The sequence below is a fragment of the Cydia splendana genome, chromosome 20, assembly GCF_910591565.1.
Source record: "Cydia splendana chromosome 20, ilCydSple1.2, whole genome shotgun sequence".
In the NCBI taxonomy this organism is placed as follows: Eukaryota; Metazoa; Arthropoda; class Insecta; order Lepidoptera; family Tortricidae; genus Cydia; species Cydia splendana.
The window spans coordinates 3,961,059-3,981,016 of record NC_085979.1 but is presented as its reverse complement, the minus strand read 5'-3'; the positions used below and the strand labels follow the sequence as shown (position 1 = coordinate 3,981,016).

Below are 19,958 nucleotides of genomic sequence, written 5' to 3'. Positions count from 1 at the left end.
TTTAGTTAAGGTAATTTGATAACGAGGGTTTCTTCAAAGAAAGTACTGTTTATAAATTTGTAGTAATAGGTTTTGGAAGTCGTGGGTGAAAATGGAATAATATTATGACAACACACAATTCCGGTTGTTGCCAAGATTTGTTGTTATTGTTGTTTTTATTAGAGTTTTATAGGTTTTAATGAGATTTTACTTAGTTTTGTGCATATATTTATATATAAAGACTAAAGCAGTGAATTTTTGAGTGTTATAAGTGTTGCGTATTGTTCGTGCAGGTGTTTCAAGGTCAGTCCTTGTTTTTAACAAGCTTTTATTAGGTCGACCTGTATGTAACTATGTAATGGAATCTAAGGTAACTAATTTAACCATCTTCCAAGGATCGTAGCGTCATGAAAATTGGCAGCTGTATGTAGTTCTGATGACAATACAATAATATGATACTGTCGAACTGATCTGATGATGGAGACAGGAGGTCGCCATAAGAACTCTGTGATGAAACAACGCAACCTAATTGTGTTAGGGGTTTTTAGAATTGTCTCGATGAGTATTAGTTGTCTGTCGTAAGAAAAGTATAGTCAGCGATAAAAGCTTGTACCAAAAATGAAATTTTTGCATAAAACTTATTAGTTAGGATTGTTAGGAATTTAGGAGTAGGAATCCGCTTTTGTCATACTCGACATACACTGTTCATGTGACGTCAGTGATGACAAGTATGGCAAAGGTGGTTATACACTAACTGCAAAAGAACGCACCCAAGGACACACCTAGTGCTTTACTTTACCTTCGCTTATCATGAAAAAATAAGTACATAATGTAGGTGTTTAATGTAGGTGTTTTTTTTTGCTCCGAGTTGTCTAGCGAAAAATTCCACGCGCCGCCACTGGTGTCTGGTGACAGACAGACGGACAGTGGAGTCTTAGTAATAGGGCCTCGTTTTTACCCTTGGCATTAGGGTCGAAAAAACCTGGAAAAATTCCCGATTTTTTCTAAGTCATGTTTTTTAAGTTTTATTAGGAAAAAAGCAATGTCACTTAGTTTATATATTTTTCCGAAAAAAACAAAAATAAACGGAAAACACCGCGATTTGAAAAGAACTTGTGAATTTTTTCCATTTATATTTAATCCATATTTTAGGTCACTAGGTACACCTGCTTAGTCGTATGTTTTGTTATCTAAATGCTGGCTGGCGATCGTTTGTGAAAATGTCTATTGACTTTGACGCTGTCGTTAGTTTAAAAAAGTTTCATTTCTTTCCCAAAAAAACTGAAAAATACGGAAAAAAACGAAAATTTCAAAACGTCCTGAAAAAAAAACGATTTGATTTTTTCGAGAATTTTCAACCCTATGGGGTACGGAGCCCTAAAAAGAAAATTGTGAAGAAGTAGTACCTTCAGCGTCAGTATTGTTAATTTCCACAGTGCGGCCGGAATACAGCTGGTGGATATCGTCAGGCCTGTAAAAAACACAACGTTATGTCATAGATATAAACATTTAAAATTTTTACAATAGGGTATTTGACTACTAGTCAACTCAGTTTCTTTTTTCGAACTGTCAAAACGATTTTGCTACTATGGAATTTATATGCAACACTAGCTTGTGACGTCACGATCAAATTACCTACTCTATATAGTTTTATACGGGTTTTAAAATAGAAATTGTGTCTAAAAATAAATGCTGTCTACGTTTCTCTATTAATCTTCTGGTGCTTTATTTCATGCATGGTGTAAAATAATTTATTTTAATTACTGTCAAATACCATATTCAACTATAGTGCTGCAGTGGAAGGGGCACTTTGACAGCTTGTGTGAAAGGCTGGGCAGTGCTGTATTCGCACTGCATAAACTGAAGCCAGTTGTCTCCAGTGACGCATTGCTCCAAATCTATTACGCCTATATTTTTTCACTTATGTCCTATGGTATCATCCTGTGGGGCAACTCAACGCATTCGGACAGAGCGTTTAAACTGCAAAAGCGAGCCATACCCGTATTGGCAGGTGTAAACTCGAGGCACTCGTGCAAAGACCTTTTTAAAGATTGTATCATTATGACGCACTACTCGCTATATGTGCATGAAGTTATAATGTTCACACGCCGTAATATAGACAGTTTTAAACGGTCAAATAACTCGTGCAGAATAACGCGCCAGACCGGGCGCCTCAACTCAACTATAAAGTACCCAATTCTTAAATCAACAGTTGCAGGCGACAAGTAGAAAAATAGTTTTAGAGTAGTGGTAAGTCTTGAGTCCTGTTTATCAACTATAAACCTACCTAGTAGCGTCAGGACCGACGGCATTCTCAGCCAGGCACAGTACCGCGTGCAGGTTGACAGTCGGCTTGGCTTGCACGGCCGCGGCGAAGGCTCCTAATACTGCCGCAGCGCCCGCGCAGTCGCCCTTCATGCCAACCATGGAGGTCTGTCGACAATGAAATAAAACTATTTTAACGGATTATTTTTACGAACCCTGGAAATGGTTCGAAACTACGAGCAACACCGGCTTCCGACACGTCGGAAGGGCCCAAGCGATAATCAAATGCAATTCGTTCTGCCATTTTTTGTGGGGGCAAACGTGCACACAGCCGCACTTAAATAGGAATGGGACACTAGGGTAGGCGGGCAGTTGGCGGCGCGGCCGACGCCGTAGATGCCTATTCCTTAAGTTGACATTGACTCACTGAGTCACTGACCGATCATCAATATTCTAACGTACTTCTAATTGAGATGCGAGCTTCAAATTTTGACCACAAATAGTATTGTACCTATAAAGCAAGTAAAAACTAAAAAAAAAATGGAATTTCAGTCGTTTTACAGAACTACACTCACCCTAGCCTTGATGCTCAGGCCACCAGTATCATAAACAATGCCTTTGCCCACCCAGGCCACACTCTTCTCAACCCCGGGCACATTGTACGACAGGGATACTAGTGCCGGCGGGCAGTTGGCGGCGCGGCCGACGCCGTAGATGCCTATTCCTTAAGTTGACACCGACTCACTGAGTCACTGACCGATCATCAAAACTCTAAGGCACTTCTAGTAGACGCATAAGCTTCAAATTTTGTCCAGAATTTGTATTTAGCCTATGAAGTAAGGGAAAAGTCACAAAAATCAGATTTGACTCACCCTAGCCTTGATGCTCAGGCCGCCAGTGTCATAAACAATGGCTTTTCCCACCCAAGCCACGCTTTTATCGACCCCCGGGACATTATAGGACAAAGATACTAGTGCTGGCGGGCAGTTGGCGGCGCGGCCGACGCCGTAGATGCCTATTCCTTAAGTTGACACTGACTCACTGAGTCACTGACCGATCATCAATATTCTAAGGTACTTCTAATTGAGATGCGAGCTCCAAATTTTGACCGCAAATAGTATTTTACCTATAAAGCAAGGAAAAATTCAGAAATGTCCAAATTGAAGCCGTTTTGATGGGATTTAACTCACCCTAGCTTTGATGCTCAGGCCACCAGTATCATAAACAATGCCTTTGCCCACCCAGGCCACGCTCTTCTCAACCCCGGGCACATTGTACGACAGGGATACTAGTGCCGGCGGGCAGTTGGCGGCGCGGCCGACGCCGTAGATGCCTATTCCTTAAGTTGACACTGACTCACTGAGTCGCTGACCGATCATCAAAATTCTAAGGTACTTCTAATTGAGATACGAGCTCCAAATTTTGACCACAAATAGTATTGTACCTATAAAGCAAGTAAAAACTAAAAAAAAATGGAATTTCAGTCGTTTTACAGAACTACACTCACCCTAGCCTTGATGCTCAGGCCACCAGTATCATAAACGATGCCTTTGCCCACCCAGGCCACACTTTTCTCAACCCCGGGCACATTGTATGACAGGGATACTAGTGCTGGCGGGCAGTTAGCGGCGCGGCCGACGCCGTAGATCCCGCCCATGCCGCGCGCCTTCAGCTCCTCGCCACGGATGATGGTGGGCTCAGGGAGGTCCAGCTCTTTGGCCACGCGGCAGGCCTCCTGAAAATTAAAAGATATTTATTTGCAAAAATGTAGTGATGTCAATCAACTAATTTCACTTTCGGCATTAGGTATTCTAATCATACTGACTATTTATTAGAGATGCAACGGATAGTTGTTTGGCCGGATACCGGATATTCGGCCTGACCATCGGCCGAATATTTGGTATCCGGCCGCCAAATATTCGGCCGGCGGAACTATACTTACATTTAGGTTTTTCAGGTGCGCATTGTGCAGGTTTTGACACTTTTGACCTGTTTCGTAGTGAACGTTCGCGCGGACTCATTTCTAGGTTCGAAATGAGTGCGCGTGCAAGTGAGTAGAATGTTTAAATTGTTTTAAAATAATAATCGAGTACGATTATGATCCTGACTGTTTCTTATTCCAATTTTATTTACTCCGAAATCAAGCAATGTTACTTATCGGTATCCGGCCGGATAGTAGGCCACTATCCTGTATCCGGCCGGATGTTAAAATAATGGCCAGATAGGCCGGATACCGGATAGTAACCGAATATCCGATGCATCTCTACTATTTATATTTCCAGACGTTTGGCTACTTATTCATTCTAATTCTTAGCCATCCAGCTAAATTGACTCTTTGCTGACTGAGTATTCTACTTTCGTGTCGTCCAGCTGAATTGACTCTATGCTGACTGTGTGTTTTTTAATATCTCATTAAATATTGATCGTAGCGAAAAAGTGTATAATATTTTTTTGCAACGGGCCACCGTTTACGAGTTATTTACGATAAACTAAAAAAAAAGTGACCTGTGAACTGATTGTTTTTAACTTTCTTCCTTTAATATCGTTTTAAATATTGATCCTAGAGAAAAAGGGTTCAAGATGTTTATGGAGAAAATTTTATGTAGATTATTTATTCATTAAAACCTAATTTGCTGTGGGACACCGTTTACGAGTATTTACAAAAAACTAAAAAGGGACTTTAAAATTGATTATAATTAATTTACCCAATGTTGTCTTTTTAAATATTGATCCTAGCGAAAAGTGTGTCCTAGCGGGGATGTGTGCACTAGTGAACTACTAATGCCACTCAAGAATCACTCAATAAACTAGACCGTCTGCTCAATAACTGTGTTAGATTTATATTTGGACTTCGTAAATACGATCATGTCTCCTTTTACCGCCGGCAGCTCAACTGGTTCTCCATCCGTCGTCGTAGGTCCTTCCGGATCCTTTGTGTCCTATTTTCGATCCTGTTTGAGCCTTCTGCTCCTGGATATCTCAAAAGTAAATTCGTCTTCGATACTCCTCGTCCAGGATGTGAGCTGCGTACCTCCCGCGTTCTCAAACTGACCATACCTTCTAACGTACTGGTTTTATGACTAATTCTTTCGCCGTCCAGGCTAGTCGTCTTTGGAATTACAAATACAAATGCGTTTATTTCATTACTTTTTACATAAGTTCTTAGGTATAGTATAAGGGAATTCACTCCCTCTAAATATTAGACAAGCTCCAAGTAAGTTTTCTTTTAAGCGGTTGTTGCGTAAGCATTTGTTAAAACAAGAGTTCGAATAATATCCATCATTATTATATTTATAGTATGTATTGTATAAATATGTAGTAGTTGATATATATTTTATTTATTTATGTAGTTTATATTTGTATAGTTTGGTTTTTTTTTATTCACTGAATAGGTATATTTCTCTCTCTGCACCAATTGTAGATGTCTGTTTGGCCCTATGGTTGACTGGTATAGAATGCCATTTGGTATTAAGTCCACCATTTGTACATTTTTGTATATACTTTGTGCAATAAAGTTTAAATAAATAAATAAATAAAAGTGTTCTACATGTTTCTTGTAGGAAATTTTATGTTTATTATTTATGTATAAGAATTTTTTTGCTATGAGTCATACTTTTCAAATTATTAACGAAAAATAAAAACAAGGAACCTTAGAATTTATTATAATTAACTTTCCCTCTTTATTATCTTTTTTAATATTGATCCCTGCGAAAAGAGTACTGAATCTTTTTTGTACAAAATTTTGTGTAGATTAATAACGTTTAACAACATTTTTTTTATATTGGCCACCGTTTACGAGTTATTTACGAAAAACTAAAAAAAGGGACCTTAGAAGTGATTATAATTAAATTAACCGCGTTAATATCTCTTTGAATATTGATCCTAGCGAAAAATTGTACTGAATTAAAGAGTTATTTGCGAGAAACTAAAAAAAGGGAGCTTTAATATCAAATATCTCACTTCCGGTGAAGATTTCGATCGAGCAACCGGCAAATTCGGATTCAGCGGGGTCTAATTAGGTTAAAAAACCCGGTTGCCAAAAAGTAATATGATTTGCCAGTCGCATCAAGAAGGAGAGCGATTTTGATTTTTTTTTGTCTAGTCTATAATTCTTGTGTTTATTGTTGTGTATAGCTGTGTGTAAATCACATCAAATAAATAATTTTGAATTTGAATTGAATGAACATACCTGGATTAGGAAAAGTCCGGTGTACCGAATCCCAATTAAAACAACATTAGCAATATACAATTGTAATTAACAGTTATTGTATTGTTATTGTATTTGTTACAATAGCAATGGAACTCGCAAAGTTCTCTTTAAACGATAAACGATTTTCTGATTTAATTTTCATACGCATCAGGAACGCACGTCATTACAATTTCGTTGACAATCTAAGCAGTGACTAAAACGTTCGTCAACCTGAAACTATCTACTATAGTCGGTATCTTTAGGTATTTAAAAAAAGAGTAAATAAAATCTACCCTCAAACGGCTCTTTAAGCCAGTTGAGGGTAATAAACTGAAATAAATGTCATATACTAAGAAAAAGTGACCAAGGCCTCTAGTGCCCCAGGCTGGAATCGCGGGCCACAGCGGCATAGGTCAAATTTTCCAAGTATATGCACTTCTTACTGAAGGTTTATGGCGCCCCATGGCCCTCTCAAAGGTAGAACAGTATGGTTCGGACCTTCTAACTAGATCACTCATGTGACACCGAGTTAGCGAGAGAGATGGCGCTGCCATCAATACTAAAGTAATTTGTTTTTATCAAGTAGAAACACTACTATATAAATTATAAACTGAAATAAATGTCCGGCCCGGTGGCCGCGTGGCTTTGGCACCTGCCGCGATAGCAGAGGACGCTGGTTCGATTCCAGCCTGGGGCACTAGAGGCCTTGGTCACTTTTTCTTAGTATATGACATTTATTTCAGTTTGTAATTTATATAGTAGTGTTTCTACTTGATAAAAACAAATTAAAATATTTTTCTGAAATAATTTAATTTGTTCAAATACTTCAGTTGAGGGTAGATGAAAACATTACATGATCAAATAATGTAGGTTAAAGTCAGGTCGTTCAGTGACAGTTCCAGGTGGTTTTGTATTTGGTTGGTTAATCAATAAATGTTATAACTACCCGAAAATGTACAAATTATTTGTTTACTTTTATTTAAGTACCTAAAGATACAAAGTATAGTAGCCATACTGCCGTGTCCTGGATTTACCCCGTGTCCCGGTTTTGGACTAATCTCCTCTACACCTGTTAGATGCGGGTTACCATTATTTTCAACCTGTTGTTTTAGGTAATTAAATATACATATTTAGTTGATCTAAGAAACATTTTTCTATACAAACAATAATCACAAATAATAATTGTAGATAACTACAACCCCAAGCCCGTAGGTACGCGTCGTCGGCCAATTAAAAAAATAAAAATAACAGTTATCTAGAAAATCTCTGTGACCTTCTGATCTCTGCAGTTTGCTCCGCGTCTCAATCTCAATATAAACCGGCGGCACTAGATCTGCATTCAGTTTAATAATTACTTTCGAACCGCTCAAGCATGATCCTCCTGTTTGCCGTGTTGTTGGCAGCAGCCGCGGCCGCACCCAACAACATCGTATCCGAAGAACACAACAACATCATTCCAACAACAGTACACGCCAATCCAGTTACATTTATCGGGAAACTCGACGGGAATCTAGAGAGATGCAGTGGAGAAAATCATAACTGCGAGATATTTTATCAAGCTGGTAGTATTATTTATACTTTGCTTATTAGTGGAGAGTATATTTACGCAGGCTTAGAATCAGGCGATATTTTAAGATGCCATTTAAATACCAAAGATTCGTGTGAGACTTTCTATTCGGGCAATGTGGAGGTGCGGTCTTTACTCAATGCGAAGGGACATCTCTACGCCGGTCTTAATAATGGCATCATTCTACGCTGTGAACTACTCCAACCAAGTTGCAAGTTTCTACATAAATTGGAGTACTCAGTTGACTCATTAATTCAAATCGAAGACAATCTGTACGCCGGATTGAGCTCTGGAAGAGTGATGCGGTGTTCTTTAACAGCTAAAAACTGCAGAGAGGTATACGAAGCTGACGCGGGCATTTCTGGTCTCGCAAGAATCGGAGATAGTGCGTATGTTTTAACACACACAGGAAAACTGGTAAAATGCTCGAATATAGACGGCCCTGGAACCAAATGTCTAACCGTTGATACTAGGATTAAAAATGATAGTTTATGGGACATGCAAGCATTCAACGAGTCACTGTATGTATACGGAGATGATATAGGAATTTGCAAATGGGTGAACGAGGATATATGTGAGAGCTATGTCACTTGCGACACGTCATCGGCGTGGAGTTTTGCCATCGCATACGGCACATATAATATGCAAGAGCAGTTTAAAAACGAGCATGAGTGCAAGCAAAGTGCGTGTCAACCTGTTTTATATTACAATGAACAACAGAGAGCCGCATCTGAGGTTTACGTTGGAGGCGGAAAGCTACTTCATTCGTTAAACCGTTCTTTGGTGCACACCGCGAACGATGAACACCAGGGTCCGCCTGCCATTTTTGTAATGGCATCTGATGGTAAAATATACGTGTCGAATCATCAGGGAGGAGTAGACACGTCTAGCTTCCTGGCTGGTGGCCCGGTGTCAGGGGCTGGAGAGATATACGTCGAGTATGGGGTTATTAAGAAGATAGTTGCCTGCTCTCAACATTACAAGCCGGATCTGGATTTAAACAAACAAGTCATACAATCGCTACGTACGCAGGGATATACTAATTCCATCGTTTCAGAGAAGTGTCAGTAAACCATGAAACCGGGGCAAAAATATCTGCAAGAAATATTTATTGAATTTATTTGTATTTATTTGTTTAATCAATGTTTATTTCATGTTTTATTAGCAAAGAGAATTGAGTACCTACCTAGGTGTAGAGGCTTAGGCCCACTTACACCATTCCACTAACCCAGAGTTAAGCGGTTAAACAGTTAACTCAACCTCAAATTGTACTGATAACCATGGTAACTCCAGGTTTAACCGGTTAACCCCGGTTTAGTCGAATGGTGCAAGTGGCCCTTATCCTTTATTGTCATAGTAAATTTTGTAGTCACAGTATATTTTCTGTCATCTTTCGACACAGGATTAAAACTTTTAGAACGCCATATGACTATGACCCCATGTTCTCTCACTGATATGTGTTAAAATTGTTAAATAACAAACGGTGTCGCCATATATACACGAGTATAAACCAAAGGTCATGAGTTATTATAATAATTTGTTTCGACGTAAACAATATATCAATATATGGAGGAGACAGTAGGAGTTACATAAAAAAATATAGATATATATATATATCTTCAGGCTTCAGTGTAATGTTCAGTGGAGGATTTCTGCTCCGTCTTCGCATTCTTCAAAAGCTTTGATACGTCGTCTCGTACCTCTGACTCTTATGGAGATAGCTCTTATCAAGGTCATGAGTACTTTTTGTCATGATACTTTTAAATTTATTTCTTGTTATTTATTATTTGTTAATATGCTTTCCTATTGGCTTGTGTATAGGTTTTACTTGAACGTGTGCTGTTTTAAAACTATTATAAACTTGTGAATCTAATCTACACTTGTTTCATTGTTATTAACTTTTAGTTCACCCAGAGTGACACTCCTGACTTCGGGCAAACTCGGCTCCGTTCGGCTCAGCATTGCACCGAGCAATTATTAGGGTTGTCACATCTTGTCGTCCCTTTGCGTGCACATCACCCTCACAGATTAGATAATACCCTGAATTTTGACAACCCTAAATAGCCAAAAGGGTTAGTGCCATACATTACTCATACTCATACTCATACTCATAATATTTATTGCATATCACATTGTATCTTAACCTATTACATAGAATTGTGTACAATATGACACCCTGTAGGGCACAGCAAACAGTTTAATAAGAGGAGATCGAGTTTTTTGTACAAAATAATAAGATTATATTAATTAGTGTTATTTATTGTATAGGTGCTTTATTAATTGCAATTATTGGTCGTGAAAAAATTCATTTAAAGTATAATAAGCTTTTTTAATGAGGTGATCTTTTAGTTTTTTAAAGAATTCATTGTCGGACTTGGTGTTATTTATTTCGTTACTAATTTTATTGAATATTTTTATTGCCATTGAGTTAGGACTTTTTGAATGTAGTTTGAGTTTTGAGGGGATAACCTGCACCAGCTTATTTTGAAACCTACTGGCGTAACGTCGGGGTATATCTGAATGTTTGGTATAAAATTGAGGGTATTTTTTTACAAACTTACATGTTTCCAAAATGTATATTGATGTTAGGGTAAGTATTTTTAGATCGATGAAGTGTGTCTTACTACTTTCCGGTATATTTATGTTAGCCAAGATTCGAACACATTTTTTTTGTAATATAAATAGGCTTTCCACATCTGTGCTATTCCCCCATAGAATGACACCATAGGTAAGCCAAGCATGGGCATAGGAATAGTAAGCTGTTAAGGCGGTGTTGAGGTCGCATGCTTTTTTTAATTCGCGTAAGGCATACGTGAACTGGGACAATTTCGTTTTTATTTTTGCTACATGCGCTTTCCAGTTAACATTGCAGTCAACTTCGAAACCTAGAAGAGGAGCGGTATCTACACATTCTAATTTTATATTATTGAAGGTGAAATTAATATTAAGGGGTGTTTTTTGATAAGGCCTAAACTGTAAGATTTTTGTTTTTGAAAAATTTACTTCCAAATTGTGATCCGATAACCAGTCAACTACGTTTGTTAATAAAGTGCTTAAGTCTTGTGTTATATTATAATCGTCTGTACACGAAGTGAGGATGGAGATATCGTCGGCAAATAAAGTACACGTCTGCTGTATAGTTTTTGGAAGGTCGTTGATATATATCAAGAACAGGAGACATCCTATTGAGCTGCCTTGAGGTATGGAATGTTTCATCAATTTTAAATCCGAATGTGTGTAATTTATTTCGCTATTATTTTGATCGTAATTTTGTATTTCTATGCATTGCTGACGATTTTCTAGGTATGATCTGAACCAATTATGCGGAATACCCCTAACGCCTATCCCATATAATTTTTGTAATAGGATATTATACTGGACACGGTCGTACGCTTTCGTCATATCGAGCAGAATCCCGATCGCGTATTGTTTATTATTTATAACATCAATAGCATGCTGCATAAACTTGTACATAGCTAAAACCGTTGAACGATTTTTTCGAAAACCGTTTTGACTATCATTAAAGATTAAGTTTTTTTCGCAGTATTCATATAAACGTTTACTCATAGCGGTTTCGAATATTTTTGACGATGAGGGTAATAGCGCGATTGGTCTGTAGTTATTAAGTTCTGCCGTACTACCTTTTTTATGAATTGGTTTAATTTTTGCCGTTTTTAAGAGATCCGGGAATACTCCATTAGAAAGGGATAGCATGATTCGTCCCTGAATCCCTGTCAAACTTCGGTTTTGTAGGAAGTTTATTTTCTGTAAGGTAGTATTACTTATTCTGTACAGGTACCTGCTATGTGATACGCAATAAATGATTTCAAATTCAATGAAATGTACGCATCCAAAATTACTGTCCACCTATGTGGGTTACTATCAAATTTACCTTATCGCTAAACGACCATTTCAGCCAGATGACATAAAAGTAAAATACACAGTCAGCATAGAGTCAATTCAGCTGGATGGCTAAGAATTAGAATGAATAAGTAGCCAAACGTCTGGAAATATAAATAGTAGAGATGCACCGGATATTCGGTTACTATCCGGTATCCGGCCTATCTGGCCATTATTTTAACATCCGGCCGGATACCAGATAGTGGCCTACTATCCGGCCGGATACCATCGGCCGAATATTCGGTATCCGGCCGCCGAATATTCGGCCTGACCATCGGCCGGTTATTCGGTATCCGACCGCCGAATATTCGGCTGGCGGAACTATACCTACATTTAGGTTTTTCAGGTGCGCATTGTGCAGGTTTTGACACTTTTGACCTGTTTCGTAGTGAACGTTCGCGCGGACGCATTTCTAGGTTCGAAATGAGTGCGCGTGCAAGTGTACTGTGTGTCAGTTAGGTCATACGCGAATCTCGGAATAGAGTACCAGGCGGAGTATATTATTATACCATGATTATAACCTATTTTTGTCTCAAAAAAAAAAAACGAGGCAGGTGTACTGTGAGTAGGTACATGACGCGTTGAGTATTAGGGTCAACACGTCATGTGACATTTAAGGTGACATTTAAGAAATAGAAAATATATTTATTAAAATGAACAATAATTCTAATTACATTTATGTAAAGGTCACCTAAATGCCACTCACGTAGACCACTAGTATATAAGCCCGACTTTACTTAATAAAGATGTTCAGTATTCAGCAGACTTTCATAGTATTCATTACTACCCGAACGCTCCACATTACACAAGTGAGTAGAATGTTTAAATTAGGGATGTACCGACTAGTCGCCGACTAGTCGGGAAAGCCGACTATCCGGCCACATTTGTAGTCGGCGATTAGTCGGCGACTAGTCGGCAAAAATGGCCGATTAGTCGGCACTTTATTAGTGAAAGAAAAACAGAAAAAAAGAAATCAACAGTCAATATTTACCATATGTTTTATGTTTATTTTACTAAAATACCTATTCAGAGTGCATACGAAAACTTTTGTTCATATAATTGACCGTTTGATCGTTATCGTATGTTGGTGGGCTGGTGTTTTCCTCTACAGGTCGATCTCAACTGATTCTTGTGTAATTTCATGTGCAAGTTCGACAGTTATTTTTTTTTTATTATTATTCAGTTTTTGTTTTTTTTTAATGGTGGAGCCATGAGCAACTATTAATGTTATTGCAAAATTTAAAGATTTAGTCAGCCTTGGAAATACCTCATACAAGCTGTACTGACGGTCTGCTCAGGAACGCAAAATAAAAGAACTAAAGACAGAAATTGAACGAGGATTCTTGTAATAGGTCTTTGGAGTCTTTGAACCTGTAGAGAACACAATACCTTTTAGCCAAGCTAAAATTATGATGAATAGCGCAACCAAAGCAGCAAAACTATTGTTTTTCACCTGAACTTATACGAAACTAATGATCGGCCGACTAGCCGACTAGTCGGCCGACTAATCGGCCATTCGAGCGCCGATTAGTCGGCTAGTCGGCCAAATCAATAGTCGGTATCCGGCCGAATAGTAGGCCACTATCCGGTATCCGGCCTGATGTTAAAATAATGGGCAGATAGGCCGGATACCGGATAGTAACCGAATATCCGGTGCATCTCTACTATTTATATTTCCAGACGTTTGGCTACTTATTCATTCTAATTCTTAGCCATCCAGCTAAATTGACTCTTTGCTGACTGAGTATTCTACTTTCGTGTCGTCCAGCTGAATTGACTCTATGCTGACTGTGTGTTTTACGTTTATGTCATCTGGCTGAAATGGTCGTTTTGCGATAAGGTAAATTTGATAGTAACCCACATAGGTGGACAGTAATTTTGGATGCGTACATTTCATTGAATTTGAAATCATTTATTGCGTATCACTTAGCAGGTACCTGTACAGAATAAGTAATACTACCGTACAGAAAAGAAAGTGTCACAAAACCGAAGTTTGACAGGGACTCAGGGACGAATCATGCTATCCCTTTCTTATGTATGGCACTAACCCTTTCAGCTATTTAGGGCTGTCAAAATTTCAGGGTATTATCTAATCTGTGAGGGTGATGTGCACGCAAAGGGACGTCAAGTTGTGACAACCCTAATAATTGCTCGGTGCAATGCTGAGCCGAACGGAGCCGAGTTTGCCCGAAGTCAGGAGTGTCACTCTGGGTGAACTAAAACTTAATAACAATGAAACAATTGTAGATTAGATTCACAAGTTTATAATAGTTTTAAAATAGCACACGTTCAAGTAAAATCTATACACATGCCAATAGGAAAGCATATTAACAAATAATAAATAACAATAACAAGAAATAAATTTAAAAGTATCATGAGAAAAAGTACTCATGACCTTGATAAGAGCTATCTCCATAAGGTCAGAGGTACGAGACGACGTATCAAAGCTTTTGAAGAATGCGAAGACGGAGCAGAAATCCTCTACTATCTCCTCCATATATTGATATATTGTTTACGTCGAAATAAATTATTATAACAACTCACGAATGACTTTTGGTTTATACTCGTGTATATATGGCGACACCGTTTGTTATTTAACGATTTTAACACATATCCAGCGAGAGAACATCAAAGTCATATGGCGTTCTAAAAGTTTTAATCCTGTGTCGAAAGATGACAGTAAATTTACTGTGACTACAAAATTTACTATGGCAATAAGGACCACTTGCACCATTCGACTAACCCGGGGTTAACCGGTTAAACCTGGAGTAACCATCGTTATCAGTACAATTTGACGTTGAGTTAACGGTTTAACCGCTTAACTCCGGGTTAGTGGGATGGTGCAAGTGGGCCTAAGCCTCTACACCTAGGTACTCAATTCTCTTTGCTATTAAACATGAAATAAACATTGATTAAAAACAAATAAATACACGTATACTTAAATTTTTCAAAATATCTTGCAGATATTTTTGCCCCGGTTTCATGGTTTACTGACACTTCTCTGAAACGATGGAATTAGTATATCCCTGCGTACGTAGCGATTGTATGACTTGTTTGTTTAAATCCAGATCCGGCTTGTAATGGTGAGAGCAGGCAACTATCTTCTTAATAACGCCATACTCGACATATATCTCTCCAGCCCCTGCCACCGGGCCACCGGCCAGGAAGCTAGACGTGTGTACTCCTCCCTGATGATTCGACACGTATATTTTACCATCAGGTCCCATCACGAAAATGGCAGGCGGACCCTGGTGTTCATCGTTCGCGGTGTGCACCAAATAATTATTTAAGGAATGATGTAGCTTTCCGCGTCCAACCCAAACCTCAAATACGGCTCTCTGTTGTTCATTGTAATATAAAACAGGTTGACACGCATCACTTTGATTGCACTCATGTTCGTTTTGAAACTGCGCTTGCATATTATATGTGCCGTAAGCAATGGCAAAACTCCACGCCGATGATGCGTCGCAAGTGACATAGCTCTCACATATATCCTCGTTCACCCATTTGCAAATACCTATATCATCTCCATATACATACAATGACTCGTTGAATGATTTCATGTCCCATAAACTATCATTTTTAATGGTATTAGCTACGGTTAGACAAGTAGTTCCAATGGCTTGTACATAAGAGCATTTTACCAGTTTTCCTCTAAGTGTTAAAATATACCAACTATCTCCGATGCTTGCGAGACCCGAAATACGTTGGTTCGAAATAAATTCGTATGCCTCTCTGCAGTTGTTGCCTGTTAAAGAACAGCGCATCACTCTTCCAGAGCTCAATCCGGCGTACAGTTTGTCTTTCATTTGAAGTAATGAGTCAACCGAGTACTCCATATTATGTAGAAACTTGCAACTTGGTTGGAGTAGTTCACAGCGTAGAATGATGCCATTATTAAGACCGGCGTAGAGATGTCCCTTCGCATTGAGTAAAGACCGCACCTCCACATTGCCCGAATAGAAAGTCTCGCAAGAATCTTTGGTATTTAAATGACACCTTAAAATCGCGCCTGATTCTAAACCTGCATATATATACTCTCCACTAATAAGCAAAGAGTAAATTATACTACCAGCTTGATAGAAAACCTCGCAATCATGATTTTCTCTACTGCATCTCTCTAGATTCCCGTCGAGTTTGCCAACAAATGTAACTGGAGTGGCGTGTACTGTTGTTGGACTGATGTTGTTGTGTTCTTGGGATACGATGTTGTCGTGTTCTTGGGAAACGATGTTGTTGAGTTCTTGGGATACGATGATGTTGTGTTCTTGGGACACGATGTTGTTGTGTTCTTGGGAAACGATGTTGTTGGGTGCGGCCGCGGCTGATGCCAACAACATGCAAGACAACAGGAGGATCATGCTTGAACGGTTCGGTGAAAATTATTAAACTGAATGCAGATCTAGTGCCGGCGGTTTATATTGAGATTAAGACGCGGAGCAAACTGCAGAGATCAGAAGGTCAAAGAGATTTTCTAGATAAGTGTTATTTTTATTTTTTAATTCGGCGACGACGCGTAATGGCTTGGGTTATAGTTATCTATTGAATAATTATTTGTGATTATTGTTTGTATCGAATAATGTTTCTTAGATCAACTAAATATGTATAATTAATTACCTAAATCAACTGGTTGAAAAAAATGCTAAACCGCATCTAACAGGTGTAGGGGAGGTTAGTCCATATTGTTTGTTTTCTCAATACTTTCACTTAATAAACATGTTGCTCACTTGAATTAATATTGAATCGCGTTTGACCTTTCTGTAGTCAACATCGCATTATACGTTACCAAGTAAAAATTGTGTTCCAAACATTTACCTCTACCACTTTTGTTACGTTCGTGTGCTGGCTTGTACTTGTGCTGGCTTGTACTCAGACAACGATTATATATAATATACAAATACTTAAATACATAAAAAACATCCATGATTCAGGAACAAATATCTGTGCTCATCACACAAATAAATTCCCTTACCGGGATTCGAACCCAGGACCATCGGCTTCACAGGCAGGGTCACTACCCACTAGGCCAGACCGGTCGTCATTCGTTTGTAATATGGCTATTAGCCACTTTCACTGTTTAACAGTAAGGCCCCATTCGCACGACAGCTTAAAAAGCGTTGCGTTAAAACCCGACGTTGGCGCTTTTTTACCGTTTCTAATATTTCTGTTCATACAAACGCTTAAAAATCACTTGTGAGTCGTACTGCCACATACGCATCTCAGCAAAGCCATACTTTATTTGGTATTACGACTTACGACGTATTATTTGAATATAGCTTGAATATTTCAGGAATTAGTAAGCATAAATTGACATTTGTAAGGTGAAACTAATAATAATCTTGATGATTGACACCAAAAATTGACACTTGACAACCAACTGACAGCAGCGCCGGCGCTTTTTTAACGCTTGTGAGAACAGATACACGGAGTTCCGTATGATAAATTCAATTGAAGGCCAACGCTCAACGCCGAAAATCGAACAGTGCTCGATAAAAAAAGCGCCGCGCTTAAAAACCGCCTTCGTGTGAATACATACATGCTTATCCATTTGTGTCATTCAAACGCTTTTTTAACGCGCGTTGAAAAAGCTGCCGTGCGAACGGGGCCTAACACAATGGTTTACTGTAACATATTGCTTGTGTCAGCGCAACCTGACGTGTATATATAGGCAGACATTTAGAGAATATACGTTCTTATGCTATCCTCCGAAGGTCCAGCCATACAAATCAAAAATGCAAAATTTGCCACAGAAATTTGAACCTATAACGTGGAAAATAGAGTTGATTTTGCGTTGTTCAATAACTGGATAAAACAAAGTAAAAACAAACTCTCAATGGAATAAAATTTAAATTTCATTGAACTGAATAAGTACTATAGGTAGAATCTTGGAAGTTAACACACATAAGGTGTTTCACTACTACTCCCATCATCAGCTCGAAACAATATAACAAGAACGCATCTCCTTATGTAACGTTGCCTGCCCTAAATCTCACGGAAAGTAAATTTGATTACCATCTTACAATAAATTCATGCATGAAGCGAATATTCTATACGGGCCATAGATAATATAAGTAAAGAAAGAGTGGTAACTCCATACATCAGTTTTCTTACCAAAACGCGCGTTATTTCGTAGTCGACGTCTAGCGTCAAGTAGCGGAATATATCAGTACTGCTAGTCGACAATAGATGTCGAGACCAGGGATGTTGCGGATGCAGATTTTTTGACATCCGCGGATGCGGACGCGGATATTTAAAGCCTCACATCCGCGGATGCGGATGTCAAGATTTGGTACCTAGAAAACGTCAAATTGTACATTTTTAGAATTTTTTACTCTGTCTCACGAAAATTTAATTTCAAATAAATGAACGTATACATATTTAATATTTATTTATTTAAAGTTTATTGCACAAAATATATACAACAATGTACAAATGGCATATTTCTAAATTTCTTGCAGATATTTTTGCCCCGGCTTCATGGTTTACTGACACTTCTCTGAAACGATGGAATCCTTATATCCCTGCGTACGTAACGATTCTATGACTTGTTTGTTCAAATCCAGATCCGGCTTGTAATGTTGAGAGCAGGCAACTATCTTCTTAATAACCCCATACTCGACGTATATCTCTCCAGCCCCGGACACCGGCCCGCCAGCGAAGAAACTAGACGTGTGTACTCCTCCCTGATGATACGACAGATATATTTTACCATCAGGTCCCATCACAAAAATGGCAGGCGGACCCTGGTGTTCATCATTCGTGTGCACCAAAGAATGGTTTAGTGAATGACGTAGCTTTCCGCCTCCAACGTAAACCTCAAATGCGGCTCTCTCTTGTTCATTGTAATATGAAACACGTTGACACGCACTTTGCTTGCACTCATGCTCGTTTTGAAACTGCTCTTGCATATTATATGTGCCGTATGCGATGGCAAAACTCCACACCGTTGATGAGTCGCAAGTGACATAGCTCTCACATATATCCTCGTTCACCCATTTGCAAATTCCTATATCATCTCCGTATACATACAGCGACTCGTTGAATGATTTCATATCCCATAAACTATCATTTTTAATGTTAGAAGCTATGGTTAGACATACAAGCCAAGTTCCAATGCCTTCTATATTCGAGCATTTTACCAATTTTCCTGTATGTGTTAAAACATACGCACTATCTCCGATGGTTGCGAGACCTGAAATGCCCGCATCAGGTTCGTATACCTCTCTGCAGTTGTTGCCTGTTAAGGAACAGCGCATCACTCTACTAGAGCTCAATCCGGCGTACATATTGTCTTCGATTTGCATTAATGAGTGAACTGAGTACTCCATTTTATGTAGAAACTTGCAACTTGGTTGGTGTAGTTCACAGCGTAGAATGATCCCATTTATAAGACCAGCGTAGAGATGTCCCTTCGCATTGAGTAAAGACCGCACTTCCACATTCCCCGAATAGAAAGTCTCGCACGAATCTTTGGTATTTAAATGGCATCTTAAAATCGCGCCTGATTCTAAGCCTGCGTAAATATACTCTCCACTAATAAGCAAAGAGTAAATTATACTACCGGCTTGATAGAAATCTCGCATTCATGATTTTCTCCACTGCATCTCTCTAGATTCCCTTCGAGTTTGCCGACAAATGTAACTGGATTGGCGTGTACTGTTGCTGGAATGACGTTGTTGTGTTTTTGGCATGCGATGTTGATGTGTTCGTGGGGTGCGATGTTGTTGGGTTCTTGGGATACGATGTTGTTGGGTGCGGCCGCGGCTAAAGCCAACAACACGGCAAACAGCAGGATCATGCTTGAGCGGTTCGAAAGAAATTATTGAACTGAATGCAGATCTAGTGCCGCCGGTTTATATTGAGATTGAGACGCGGAGCAAACTGCAGAGATCAGAAGGTCACAGAGATTTTCTAGATAACTGTTATTTTTATTTTTTTAATTGGCCGACGACGCGTACCTACGGGCTTGGGTTGTAGTTATCTACTTAATTATTATTTGTGATTATTGTTGGTATAGAAAAATGTTTCTTAAATCGACTAAATATGTATATTTAATCG

The 19,958-nt window shown here is 38.8% G+C and overlaps 1 protein-coding gene across 2 annotated transcripts in view; it reads right to left on the bottom strand.

Annotated features, from left to right (window-relative positions):
* Nucleotides 1–19,958, bottom strand: part of LOC134800739 (probable aminopeptidase NPEPL1) — a 44,819-nt gene that overhangs the window by 14,051 nt on the left and 10,810 nt on the right. For both annotated transcript variants that reach the window (XM_063773270.1, XM_063773271.1), the window contains 3 exons: nt 3,752–3,979; nt 2,267–2,412; nt 1,386–1,450 (listed from right to left, as the gene is read on the bottom strand). In XM_063773270.1, the coding sequence (XP_063629340.1) occupies nt 1,386–1,450; nt 2,267–2,412; nt 3,752–3,979 (439 nt within the window). The remainder of the gene's footprint in view (nt 1–1,385; nt 1,451–2,266; nt 2,413–3,751; nt 3,980–19,958) is intronic.